This window comes from Condylura cristata, unplaced genomic scaffold (assembly GCF_000260355.1).
Source record: "Condylura cristata isolate star-nosed mole 26May11 unplaced genomic scaffold, ConCri1.0 scaffold00017, whole genome shotgun sequence".
Taxonomy (NCBI): Eukaryota; Metazoa; Chordata; class Mammalia; order Eulipotyphla; family Talpidae; genus Condylura; species Condylura cristata.
Genome location: NW_004567118.1, coordinates 16,948,303 through 16,962,318, shown reverse-complemented (window position 1 = coordinate 16,962,318; position 14,016 = coordinate 16,948,303). Strand labels below are relative to the sequence as shown.

Sequence of the window (14,016 nt, the reverse complement as noted above, 5' to 3'; positions counted from 1 at the left end):
CTCACTGACTGGTGATGAGATGAGAAAACAATCTTCTTTGTTTCAGGGGCCTCAGTTTGCTAGAGTAAGTTAGTTTTTCCTAGATGTTGAAAAGTGTTATGGGAGGAGACTTATTATTATAGACACTCATAACCATCTTTTTTTTTAAAGATTTATTTGTACATACAGAACTGGGGTACAGGCCAGAGATGCGGAGGGTAAGAGGATTCACCAGAGACAGAGTGGGGAGCAGAACAGGCAGAACGACAAAGTACACTGCTGAGGGGAGCAGAGGGCGGGTTAGGAGAGGTCTGCCGCCATGTGGTCACCTCCGGGGCAGGCGGGAATCGAACTCATGCGGAAGTGGCTTTAGATTCTCAGTGCAGTGCTTTAACCCGCTGCGCCACCAGGGAGGGCCCTCATAACCATTTTTATACTGATTCACGAATGTGGTAAAAAAGAACCTCTGTGCAATGAATTAGTGACTAATTGGTTCTTTCCAAGTTCCAAAAGTTTAAAAAGGACTGAACTTTTCTTCTTACAGGTACACACTGGGTTTTGGCTAGTGTTAGGCTTGCAAAGCTGGTTTTGTGACAGGTAATTAAGGATCACTGTGCAACTTCTCTTGATGTAAGATAGATACTCTACGCAGTGAAGAAACTCTCAGATCAAGGGAGGGAAGCTAGTCAACAGGAAAACTGCCAGGGCATGTCCTGACTTTTGACATCTGCATCTTCTGTGTATGATCCTTTTCACCGACTGGGGTCATGGATTTGTATGGGTTAAAAGTAACCCAGGACCTCCTCTGATTCACAGTAGGAACAAATGGGGGGGTCGGGGGGGGGGGGAGAAACCACACAGGCAGGAGGCAGAAAGTCCTTTCACTGTTTGCTCTCCTGTCTGGTACTTACTCCCTCACCAGAACTAAGACAGGAGGTAGGGCCAGTGCAGGCCCGCCCAGCACCAGCACAGGGCCTGGCCACAGTGCACCACAGTGCTCAGCCCTCGGTTGCCTCGCTACCAGAGGTATCTCTGGACAGGCCTGAAACTATTCTGTGTCTCTCAGGTCCTTCTATGAAAAAGGTAACAGTTGCACCTGTCTCAAAAATTGGTAGGAGGCCTACACAAGTTAATGCTCCTCTGACACAACAGTGTCTGGCAAGGAAGGCCATATATATTTATTTCCCTTCAGACTTAAACAGGGTTTCGCATTAGGACATAAATAAAAGCTGAAAGCTGTGTTTTTCAAAATGTTTCACATTTAGCATCTTATATGCTCCTTACCAAAATGTTTTAAGCTGTGTCAAGAAGGGCAGCTCCCTTCCCACACCCATGAAAACTGGAATCCATGACGGGTGGGAGGAAGTGGCAGATCTAGGAACTTTATGATCAATTTCTCTTCCTACTCTAAGTAGGAATGCAGTCATGGTTCAGTTGACTGCTCTAAAACAAAGAAAGAAAATATTTGTAAAAATAAACAAGTGAATAACTGTTTACTATTGGCTCTAGAACACAATTAAATGCCACTCTCTCTCTCACCATGAAACCTTGTCATGAATTGTTTTCTCCTCTAGTTTAAACAGCCAAGTATGCAATAAACATGATATGCTCAGCCACAGGTAAACAAAACCTGAATGGATTAAAATCAATGCATAATAACTAAGAAACTCAACAATAGAAAGTCTTAACCAGACTGAGAGGAAAGGAAGGCTGGCATGGTGAAGATCACTCATGTTAAACAATACAAGAAGGAAAACTTTGGATCACAGTCCTTTTGAGACTATTAACACAAATTGTTCAGTTCTACCTGCCCAGACTTTAAAAAGTAAGAGACATTTAGCTCGGGAGATGGAATGAAGCATAACTCAAAATTTGCTTTTGCTACATTATTCATCTAATATACTACCATGAGATAATGAAGAGAATGATCTAAAAAGGAAATTTGCTTTTACAGCAAGCATACTATATTCATTACCTGAAAAACTGAGTAAAGAGCTAGAAGGAGTATTTCTCTCTTTAAACACAGATGCTTAAATGAGATACTTCCAGAAGAAAGAAAAAAAAAGAGAGACAAATTTGAAAGCACCTTTCTGAGGGCTCAGGGAAAGAGATCCCAGTCCTTAAAGCAAACAATTCACACACATATACAAGTGACTTCAAGCAAGAGGAAAGGTCCTCCTATCTGCTTTACAGTTCAGAGTTAAAGGCGAATGCACTCTAAGTGTCCAGAAAAAATTGATTATAAGAGTACTTTAGAAATTTAAAATATAGCCTTAGTTGACCCTGAGTAGCTTCTCTTTTCTTATCAAACACTGAAATTTCAAGGTAAATTAATGTAACAACAGTAATTTAAGGAATTACTTCTAGGATAAGAAAAATATCAAAAAACATTACACTGTAGGTTTGGTATCTTGTTACAAAACGATCACATGCAAGTTAACCCACAACCTCCATCCAGATGCCATAGTCTTCAACTATAGTCAAGTCAAAGATGTACCAATGACCCTTAAAGCTGTTTACAGAAGGGTTGATACGCAACTTATCTGTTCAATATAATCTCTCTGGTGGTTCATCCAGAATCTTAAAGATCAAACCCAATTTAAATTCAAAACATTTGCTCCAACTCCAAGAACATAACATGTGTACAGTATGCTATCATTTTTGTCAAAATGGAGGGGGGAATATATACACAACAGTAGTTGGCATGTCTTTAAAAAAAAGTCTCAGAAGAATTAATAAGAAACTACTGATAGCGGTCTTTAGGAGTAACAGGAATAGGGGATCGGGGTGTCTGTAGGGAAAAGACTTTTCATTCTCTATTGTTAAAATTGTTGAAGTTTATATCATGAACTGAATTAATTAAAAGCCATTAATTTAGGGCCCTCCCTGGTGGTGCAGCTGGGTAAAGCACAGCACTATGAAGCCAAAGTCACTCCAGCATGAGTTTGATCCCCCGGCTGCCCCGAAGGTGATCCACATGGCACGGCACGGCAGACCTCTCCTGACCCGCCTGCTGCTCCCCTCAGCAGTGTACTTCATCAATCTGCCTGTTCTGCTCCCCACACTGTCTCTGGTGAATCCTCTCACTGCCCCTGCACCTCTGGCCTGTATGCATAAATAAATACATCTTCAAAAAAAAAAAAGCCATTAATCTAAAGACGTGGTGTCTGGAAGGACATAGCACATGATATGCACTTCAGGTAATTGCCCTATTTAACAATACATTTCCACAACTCTCGGAAAACTGGTTTAGAAATCTGAAACAGTTTTTCTTTTTTCCCCCCACAACTTGATTTAGCAATAAATCTCTCATCTGTCTGCTCAGCTTAACTCCCAAGCAGGGGCCAAGGTCACACATGCAAATCAACTCCACTAGAAAGAAGGCTTTTAAGAAATCAGTTTATTTACCCCAGCAAGTAGATCATAGAAAGAAAACATTGCTGATCAGATAACAGGCAACCTCATAAAAAATGCCTTTCCTTGTTTTCTCAAACTTACAAGGAAATCTTCCCCCACCAATAAAAACCAAGCAAACAAACCTTGTTTACAATAGGCCAGAGTGAAGAGGGAGACCCTGATCTGAGCTTTTTTAAGTCTTTGATCTTGACAGTAAAACCAGGAATAGGAGTACCTGGTTTCTAGTTTTAAGGCAGAAATTACCAAACTGTAACTGTAGGAAAGTCGCTCAACCTCTCTGTGCTTGCTCTCTCAGCTGAACAGCTGGGATGCTAGAATACAAGATTTTTAAGATCCTTTCCTGCTACAGAATTCTCATACACTAAGAATTCTCATACACTAATCCTGTCATCTACTCCCGATACAAATAATTTAACCAGGAAAACTAGCTATGGAATAAAGAAAGTTACTCCCTTTAATAAAACATCTTACCTGTTATGGTGAAAAAAACACAAAGACCAAGAGATGGAAATGAAAAGACAGCAAAAACTTCCACTCTACTTTCCCACGTGTCACATTTTACATTCTGTAAGCCAGAATGTTTATTCAGGTAATATAGCCACTTGAGCAATTACTTAATGACAATTTTGTAATTTTCAGATGCAAAAAATACATAACAAAACCCACAAAAAGCTAGAGCTGTTTTCCATGACTCTGAGGTGAGGAGTTCATTGTGTTTGCAATCACACACTAATCACAGTATTACTAAGCCTGTCCCAGGTCATCCGCACATAAGCAAATCAATAATCCTTGTACAGAAAGAGCTATGTGGTCTCTAGCACCCCAGTCTATTCTCAGCCACTCCAGTCTCCTTTGTTTGCATCAAAGTATGGCCAGGGCTTGTCCTCACCAATGTGATGTAGGCAGAAGGACATCAACTCAACCCACATGCCTTTTAGGGACTCCTGTACCCCCATACCTATCATCTTCAGCCACACAAAGACGGCGCCCTTGGTATTACAGCAAGGAACTAGGGAAGATTCGATTCCTACACAACTACAGAGAGCAGTCTCCCACAGCCAAATCCTGCACCTTGTTACTCTCATGCGCTAGAGAAATAAACTAGGCCCTCACTCCACTGTCTCATGGTGTATACGCAACAGCAATTATGAGTCCCCTTCCTGAGACAGTGCACCTGAGGTTCTTACAACTCTTCTCCACAGGTGACATTCAACTTGAGACTAATACATCTCTCCTAGATGGTTCCAAATGTGATGTTTTAGAAAGTGAGATAAAGAGACCCAGCGAAAGGTAACAGGCCCCATTAAGAGATGAGCCTTTCCGGAACACCTGAGCACCCCCAGGCAGGCACCTTTAGCTTTTGCACCCAACCAGATTGCCTTCAGACTCATTCTTCAGAAATTTCACTAGTGTCCCAGGCTCTTCAACCAAGCAGAAAGTAGATAAGGCAGCTTTGATTAAAGATGACTTCCTTGATTAATCAATAAATTCAACTTTCTAAAAGACGTGAAGAAACAGTGTCACAAAGAATAATGTTACTTCAACAAAGGGAGAGTAAATTTGGAGATCAAAACAAGGGAAGGATACAAGCAGCTGAGACAGCTTGTCAAAGGAACCTTTGTGTCAAAGGATATAGAAACAGCAAAAGAGTCTTTCCAGACTAGGATTCACCCTCTTTTACCACTAGAGGTTATTTCCCTGAGACTCTTTACTGCACATCAGTAGAAGAATATATTCTCAAGTGGGAACACTTTCTTTTAGGAAGAACCCATTTCCTATTGGTTTACAAACCTATTGGTGCAGAGAATCAAAATGAAGCAAAATATACTGTTTAAAATAAAGCATAGCATAATTTCTCATGCTATTTCAAAAACCCTGTTTCGTAAATTGGTACTTTAAGGAACACACAGGTCACTTCAGAGATTTAGAAACTGAGTATGTTCATATCATCTCATGACCTCACAATGACAATGAAGATAACAGGAAGCTACTGGTACATCTCAGGTTATCACTTAAAGACCTACCACCATTTCCAGGGCATGAATCTGCTTTCTACAAAACCGATGATGTTAGGAAACTAATACTGAAAAGTAGATGGCTTGTTAAATTAGGAAATGAGAGGAAAAAAAAAAAAAAGAAAAACAAAGTGAGGTAATAAGTAGCACACAGCATAATACCACCACGAATCACAGGTATCTTGTTCAAGGAGCTCTAAAATAAAACTAAATCTTAATTTTTCAAAGTAGCAGTCTGTAAAGAAAATGAAACGTACCAAATGTGCCATAAAATCCTCTAGGTCCACACGTCCCCACACCGTACTTCTTTAGAGATGCCAAAGCTGCTGCCTTTGTGGAAGTACAAACAGAAGATAATAATTTTTCTTAAAGAGTTTGAAGCTGACCATTCCCTATTTTTTAACCCACAGCTCTTTCTCCCCTCCCTCCCTCTACTTGCCCTCCTGTCTTAGTACTATGCCAATTTTATTTTTACATTTAGAACAGGTTTTGAGGAAAAGGAGAAAGGAAAAAAAGAGGCACCTGCAAAGACACAGATGGACAGAGAGCTGCTGTGACTGCGGCTGCTTTTCCAAGGGAAAGGTCTATTAAGAGAGACGCCTGCAGAGACACGGGCAGGCTGCCGGTACCAGGACAGTCTCACAGGATATACAGGAAAGCAGGCACAAAGACTCAGATAAAAGCCTTAAAATATGGGAAAATTTTAAGAGCTCAATGCTCAAAACCTGGGTGCCTCAATGCCTTTATATTCTGTTGCGTTTAATGCCATAAATCTATCCTCAACAATGTGTCCAGCCCACAATCCCGATGGGATTTCCTCAATATGTCTGACTACTGCCCAGGTCTGGTTCATTGAAAGCCAGGTTTTCAACTCTGTCATAAAAAAGTAAATACCTTCTATAGCTCTTTCTGACATTCTACATTTGTGTTCATGTTCAGTGTCATAAATCAGCCACGCTGTCTGCCGACTTTAACATATATAATACTTACCTTAACCCGAGGGTTATCCAACAATCCAAGAAAATTAAAGGAGGCAAAGTTTATACATTCTTGTCCATTCACCACAATGTTGTGGCTTGGAGGGCTAGGGAAGAGGGGCAAGAAAAGCATCACTGTACAGGACACATGCGCAAGAATGTTACCCTAGTTGTATTCTAACTAGCTGCATAGCAGTCTCTTCGTTCTTACTTTTAAAAAGTAAATGTAAATAATGATATATTAAAAAAAAAAAAAAAAACCAGATAGTCATTACTTCTAACCTTAATGAGTTTCCTAAAGGGAAAAAAAAAGCTAAGATTCCCAGATGGGGAAAAGTATTTACTTTGGTTTTAAACTCCCTTAAGAACTAAGTAGCTAAGTAAAGTGCCTCAGTGCCTCAGGGAAAAAAAAATTGAGACAAAGAGGGAGGAAATAATAAAAAGATTAGGATCAAAGGCAGAATAAATTATGATCCTGTACAGTTAAGCAGTTTACAAATAGATCTTATTTATAGGAAGGTACTAACAAGTGGGATATGTTCCCAATTTCTAAAGTTAAATAAATGGAAAGCTATTTAAGAGGCACAACCTCCTGGCCTCTTGGAGACGGGGAAGAACTAGGTTGGCAGCTGCACAGGACCCTGGACTAAATTTGGTGTGGACAAGAGATGGGCCTTCCTTTGCTGGCAAACCCTCTAGCTATAGGTTACACTTCAAAACCAGAGAATCACACCATGGGACGTGAATGAAACAGTTCAGTAAGCCACAAAGGCCACTTTAACTAAAGGAAAATATAAGAATAGAATGAAATAGAAAATACCAGAGGGCATCACCTAGGGGAAGGAGAAGGACCATGGCACAGAACATGTTTCAGTGGCATACAGGCAGTGGTCTATGTACTGGGCAGCAAAAAATATACTGCAGTTAGGAAATTTAAGAAAACCACTTTCACTGGTATGTTTTAACACAACTGGTATTCTATTGAGAAAAATTAAAAAAAAGATGCTGAGAAACAAGGAAAGAAAAAGAAAGACCATAAAAGCAGATTAACTCATTTAAAAAAAAAAAATCAAGAAAACAGTAGTTGTAGATAAATTTGCATTCTTTCATCTACAAGAAAGAGAAAAAACCCACCTTTTAGGTGACTGTCATTACCTATGCCTGGCCCAAAAGTGCTCTCTAAATTATGTAGTACATAGGGCATTGATGTATAACTACATACACCTAAAACTTTACATAAAGTTATAATGCAATGTTACTGAAAATAACAAATAGGGCTTCCCACATGGCCCAAGGAGTTAAGTCTCAGCATTATGAAGCTGTCCACAACCACTGCAATACAAGTTCAATCTCTGGCCAGGAAGGTGGCCCACATGGTGCAGACCTCTCCTGTCTTACACACTGCTCCCCTCAGCACTGTATTTCAGTCAATCTGCCTGCTCTGCTCCCCACTCTGTCTCTGGTGTCTCTGTCCTCACCCCCTACATCTCTGGCCTGTACCCAGTTCTTGTATGCATACATAAATCAATCTTTAAAAAAGAAAATAACTATTTTCTTCCTTCTGGCTATATGTACAAGGGATTCTCTTTCAAACCCATCATCACTCACCTTTTCTTTTTACCCACTGTTACCCTGAATCCACTGTGTCATTTAGTTTCTATTTCTTGGGACTTCAGCAAGAGAGTCCATGCCTCTCTGACATGAGGGTACTGGCAGTTCACAAAAAGGTTAAAGAACAAAAATACCTACACAGCCAAGCTTGTACTAGGAGTTGCTGCTGTGAAAATCAAGGCCATTCTACAAAAACAGGAACACATAAATCAAACTATCAGAATAATAATACCCAAAGCCCATGACCCCAGTCAACATGCTAGCCAGAGGCACATGACATGGGGAAGGAGGGATCTTGTTTTGTTCAGCACATGGAGCAAGAAGGAAGATTCCAGTGAGAAATGGAAGGTTCATACTGTGCTCTGTGTAGACTCAGGTTAATAAATCATATTGGGCACCTGACACAAGAATTCTGGAACATCAGACCCTTGGGGTCCCTCATAGAAGCAAATAAAATCAATCAAGAGAGACCTCTCTGGGCCCTCCCTGGTGGTGCAATGGGTTAAAGCACAGCATTATGAAGTTTGCTGCAGCTGTTTGGTGCAAGTTCAATCCCAGTCCCAGGAGGTGACCCATGGCGCAGCAGAACTCTCCTGTCTTGCCCACTGCTCCCCTCAGCAGTGTACTTTGTTGATCTATATATTCTGCTCCCCACTTTGTCTCTGGTGAGTCCTCTCACCACCCCTGCACCTCTGGTCTGTATCCCAGTTCTGTCTGAATAAATCAATCTTTAAAAAAAAAAAAAGGGCCCTCCCTGGTGGCGCAGCGGGTTAAAGCACTGCACTGAGAAGCTAAAGCCGCTTCCGCATGAGTTCAATCCCTGCCTGCCCCGGAGGTGACCACATGGTGAGGCAGACCGCTCCTGACCCGCCCGCTGCTCCCCTCAGCAGTGTACTGCCTGTTCTGTTCCCCGCTCTGTCTCTGGTGAAGCCTCTCGCTGCCCCTAAGCCTCTGGCCTGTACCCTAGTTCTGTATACACAAATAAATAAATCTTTAAAAAAAAAAAAAAAAGACATCTTCACAACTACAACCCTTTCCAATCAAAAATAGTTTAAAAAACTATTAGCAAACTAATTAGAGAAGGAAAGTTAAATGACCATTTTATTTGAATCAGAGAAAGATGTGATAAAATGTAATACTGGGGTTTAGAAAACTAATCAAGGTGGGGCCCCTGGTGGCCCATGAGTTAAGTCCCAGCACTACTGAGCTTTCACCAGTCACTTCACCATGAGTTTGATCCCTGATCACCAGCCAGGAAGGTGACCCACATGGCACAGCCAGGCTCTCCGATCTTACCCACTGCTCCACTCAGTAGTGTATTACAGTAGACTCACTTGTTCTGCTCCCTACTCTGTCTCTGGTGAGTCCTCTCACCCCCACACCTCTGGCCTACACTCCAGTTCTTATATGAATAAATAAATAAAACAAATTTTTAAAATAAATAAAACAGAAAACTAACCAAAAGAGAGCTCTCATTAAACTAGGAAGAGAAAAGAAAGGCCTATTAACTCAACAGACTCTTAAAAGACATCAGCAACATGACAGAGGCCCTTGTCATCACAGTTATTCAACACTGCACAGGATGTGTCTAGCCAGTGCAGTAACACAGAAACAGGAAGAAAAGGATGCTCCTCATGAAATAAATGAGAACTCTCTGGTATCTAGAGAACAAATCTATTCAGAGACATGATGAGGTACATGCTCTTGACATCTCTATTCAGAGACAGGCTGAGGTACAGTATGACAGTCCACAAGACTAACTTTTGGGGGAAATTGAAGAAAGATATGTGCAAGCTCTTTATTTCTTACCACTGCATGTGAAGCTATGATTATTTCAAAGTAAAATAGTAGGGGTGGGGGGTATAAGCAAAGTCTTTATGAAAAAAGTTAAAACTTTACTGTAGGATTTAAAAGTGCTAAGTACTAAGCAATGTATCAAATACAGAGTTGGTCAGACTTAGTACTAGCAAGATGCCAAATCAAGTTCCACACATTTCAAGTGAAAAATTTAAGCCCATTTTTGAATAAGATTTGACCAGCTAAATAAACCAAAAGTCAAGTAAAGAATAAAAATTTAAGAACTGTCAAGATGATTCTGAAGAACAAGGAGGTGAGGAAATCACTTGGGCCAAAGGCTATTATTAAATGGTGGTAGTGAATGGTAGTGAACTAAGTGAGGTTCTGGCACAGGGAGACAAAAACACCAAGAGTAACAACAAAGTCAAAACAGATGCTTCATAAAGTAACTTGGTATACAAAATAAGGGAAATTTCCAATCACTCTGGACTGATTCATCTAAGAATGTTGAGACAACTGATTATCATATGGAAAGTGGGCTCATTAGACCTTTAGGATACCAAAGGATTTCTATATCATAAGACCAATGATTAGTAAGTTTAATTTCAGGAAATAAAACTTTTTAAGAGCAAAGATGCCCACAGACCTGAAAGATTCAAAGACTCTCTCAGATCAGACCAGAAGTACAATATGCTCAGGAGAATACTCTGTATCACAATTTTAAAGAAAATAGTAAAGATTTTCATGGCAACAGGCATACATGATAAAAACGTAAGTTTAAGCAAAGGAAAACCATTCACCAAGTAGCTATCCTGTGTGAGAGGCAAATCTAAGTGAACAATGCGAAGAAGGTTCTTTTGGCTATATTTATATTTATTTCTTTTAAAAGTTGATAGGGGCCCTCCCTGGTGGCACAGCAGGTTAGAGTACAGCACTGCAAGCTCTCCGCAGCCACTTCAGTGCGAGTTCAATCCCCGCCCCGGAAGTGACCCACATGGCGCAGCAGACCTCTCCTATCTCGCCTGTTGCTGCCCTCAGCAGTGTACTTCATCTGCCTGTTCTGCTCCCCACTCTGTGTCTAGTAAATCCTCTCACTGCCCCTGCACCTCTGGCCTGTACCGCAGTTCTGTATGCATAAGTAAATAAATCTTTAAAAATAAATAAATAAAATAAAAGTTGATTTTAAATAAAGAGCAAACTGGAGATGCCTATTTTTTCTGGATGGGGGATGCATATGTGTGTGCTGTAACCTGTATGCTTAAAAATATACCTTAATTTTAAAAAGCATATATAATAAAACAAAGATAATTAGTAGAAGATTTAAAAATAAAAATATGTCAGACACTGGAAGCAAGGAGAGACACACAGCATAAGTGTGCTGAAGTTTCATAATTCACATATGAGAGCCAGTTGGTATTGTCCAATGTTAATCAATACACTAAACAAGAAATGGCAGTGTAAGTGCACTATATAAAGGTGACCGGTAACAGGTCTAAAATCAGAAACAAACCAATTCAGAAGAAACAGGAGTGTTGTTTTTCACTCTAAATGTTTCTGACCACTTGTAATGTCATGACTGAAAAAAATGTTTTCAAGAACAAAAAAAGGACAACCATAATACTCAAAATGGAGATTTAAAAAAAAAATTCCCACATTATCCTTAAATAGAAATAAACACTCTTAGTTTCTGGTCTTCAGAAATTTCTAAATGTTTATTTCAATTAAAAAATAACACTATATGCCCTCCCTGGTGGCACAGCGGGTTAAAGCACAGCATTGAGAAGCTAAACCCACTTCCGCATGAGTTCGATCCCCGCCTGCCCCGGAGGTGACCACATGGCGTGGCAGACCTCTCCTGACCCGCCCGCTGCTCCCCTCAGCAGTGTACTTCGTAGATCTGCCTGTTCTGCTCCCCACTCTGTCTCTGGTGAAGCCTCTCGCCACCCCTGAGCCTCTGGCCTGTACCCCAGTTCTGTGTGTACAAATAAATAAATCTTTCAAAAAAAAAAAAACAAAACAAAACACTATAGGGCCCTCCCTGGCAGCACAATGGGTTAAGCACAACACTATGAAGCTACCACGGCCACTGCAGCATGAGTTCAATCCCCACCCTAGAGGTGACTCACATAGCGTTGGCAGACCTCTCCTGACCTTGCAACTTCTCCCCTCAGTAGTGTATTTTTCATTGATCTGCCTGTTCTGCTCCCCACTCTGTCTCTGGTGAATCCTCTACTGCCCCTGCACCTCTGGCCTGTACCCCAGTTCTGTAGACATAAATAAATCTTTAAAAAAAATGTAACACTATAAAAACTACTGTGTTTTTGGCCAATTTTGGCAAGTTTACCTACCTGTTTACCAAAACAGGTCCTTTAAGAAGGAAAATCATCTTACCCTGAAACTATGTTGTAGTTGAGAGCAGGATGGTCTTTGGATACAGGAGGAACAAGAGGTTCTGGTTGCCACTCTTCAATCAATTCTTCCTTTTCCTACAGGAGACCAATGGGTTAAAGTACTGCACAGAGCTAGCCGCTGGACAGGAGCTCCAGCAACTCCTTTTACCTGTTACGTCATGCGTTAAAAGTGTCTGACATTTTGAATTTCATATCCTTTCTTAATCAGAACAAAAGAAGACTGTAAAAATGTAGCCTGTATATATGGAGATGATACACACAGCAACTGCTGCCTTATGACAGGCTCTCACCAGCATTGTTACATGTTTCTCTGTATTTTTTTTCTGACAGGCCGACAAGGCAAGACCAAGGGCATTTTCAACTGATGCTCAAGCACTCATCAGGATTAGGCTGATTAAGTTAACCAACAGATTCCGTATCTGTTTCTACCAATGACTGCACAGGAGACCCAGCAGCCCAGATAAGCCCAGAGAAGGTGTCATGCACACTATGTTAAATTTACTCAGTAGCCCCTGGTACTCAAGACTCTACGGATCCATATAAATGCTCCCAACTAAGTGCTCCCAACATGAGTGGAAGTAAAAGCTTCTTTTCTACCTTAGTGCCCCATGCTAAGAGACTACACATGGTCAGCAGCACAGTTTCCCTCGAATCTTCTTAAGGGTTTGCTGAGCCTCAGCTGGGTCCCTTACCAAGGGAACATACTAACATATTATTAGGGGTCAGGGTGGGGGAAGGCTTTCCAACTCAATCTCTTTTATGAAGACCATGGAGAAAACGTTCACTTAGGCTTCAGAAACAGCTGTGCTTTCCCCAAGCAACTCAGGTATCCTGCCTGATACCTGGGCATGCTGAATCTAGCAGCTGTCCATGCTTTCCTTCCACCATCTCCTTCACCTCTAGCAAAGTCTACAGAGGTCAGCAATATGCATTCCCCTGGGGAGTGACTTTAATCCTGGCATCACCATATTTGCCCAACCTGATATTTCAGTCCTCTGAAATCACACAAAATACTTTAGCATGTATAGTTAAGCCACTACAAGTTTTTTCTGGAAAGATGTAGGAACTGTAATCACACACCAAATAAAAACACATTTAACTTCTTACCTTGACTGTAAGATCAGATCGTTCTTGTAATTTGTAAGTTTTAGAGAAAAGAAGTCTGATTATCCAGAGTATTAGAATCCCCTCCAAAATAAGATGGTAAGCAGGAGCCTGAGTGATATCAAAATAAAAACAAATTAACATTTTCAAAATATGAACATAAATGTAATTACCTGCAATACTACTTCCTATGACCTTTAGCCTATTACTCCTTAAACTTATTTTTATGAACCTTTCATTTGTACTTATTCCTGTTTTCCATTTCTAATAGTAAATTTCTCCTACACCTGAAAAATCTTTAATACTACAGTTTAAAACACCTTTATGAGGGCATCCATGGTGGTGCAGGGATTAAAGTCTCAGTACTATCAAGCTATCACCAGCCACTGCAGCATAAGTTCTATCCCAGACAGGGAGCTGACCCCATGGCACAGCAGAACGGCCCTGTCTAGCCTGCTGCTCCCCTCAGCAGTATATTTCAGTAGATCTGCTTGTTCTATTCTTCACTGTCTCTAATGAATCCTCTCACCCCCTACACTTCCGGCCTACACTCCAGTTCTTATATGCATAAATAATTAAAAATAAATCTTTAAATAATTAATTCATTAAACACCTTTAAGAAACAAAATTAATTTTTTAAAAATTTGGTGAAGAGGGCCCTCCCTAGCAGAATGAGTTAAAACTCAGCACTAAGAAGCTATCCAC

General features: G+C 40.7%; 1 protein-coding gene across 1 annotated transcript in view; it reads right to left on the bottom strand.

The window, feature by feature from the left end:
• SPTLC1 (serine palmitoyltransferase, long chain base subunit 1) overlaps nucleotides 1-14,016 on the bottom strand; it is a 45,714-nt gene that overhangs the window by 28,818 nt on the left and 2,880 nt on the right. The window contains exons 2-5 of the mRNA XM_004684482.2: nucleotides 13,315-13,422; nucleotides 12,188-12,282; nucleotides 6,402-6,495; nucleotides 5,669-5,741 (exon numbers count right to left, since the gene is read on the bottom strand). Of these exons, the coding sequence (XP_004684539.1) occupies nucleotides 5,669-5,741; nucleotides 6,402-6,495; nucleotides 12,188-12,282; nucleotides 13,315-13,422 (370 nt within the window). The remainder of the gene's footprint in view (nucleotides 1-5,668; nucleotides 5,742-6,401; nucleotides 6,496-12,187; nucleotides 12,283-13,314; nucleotides 13,423-14,016) is intronic.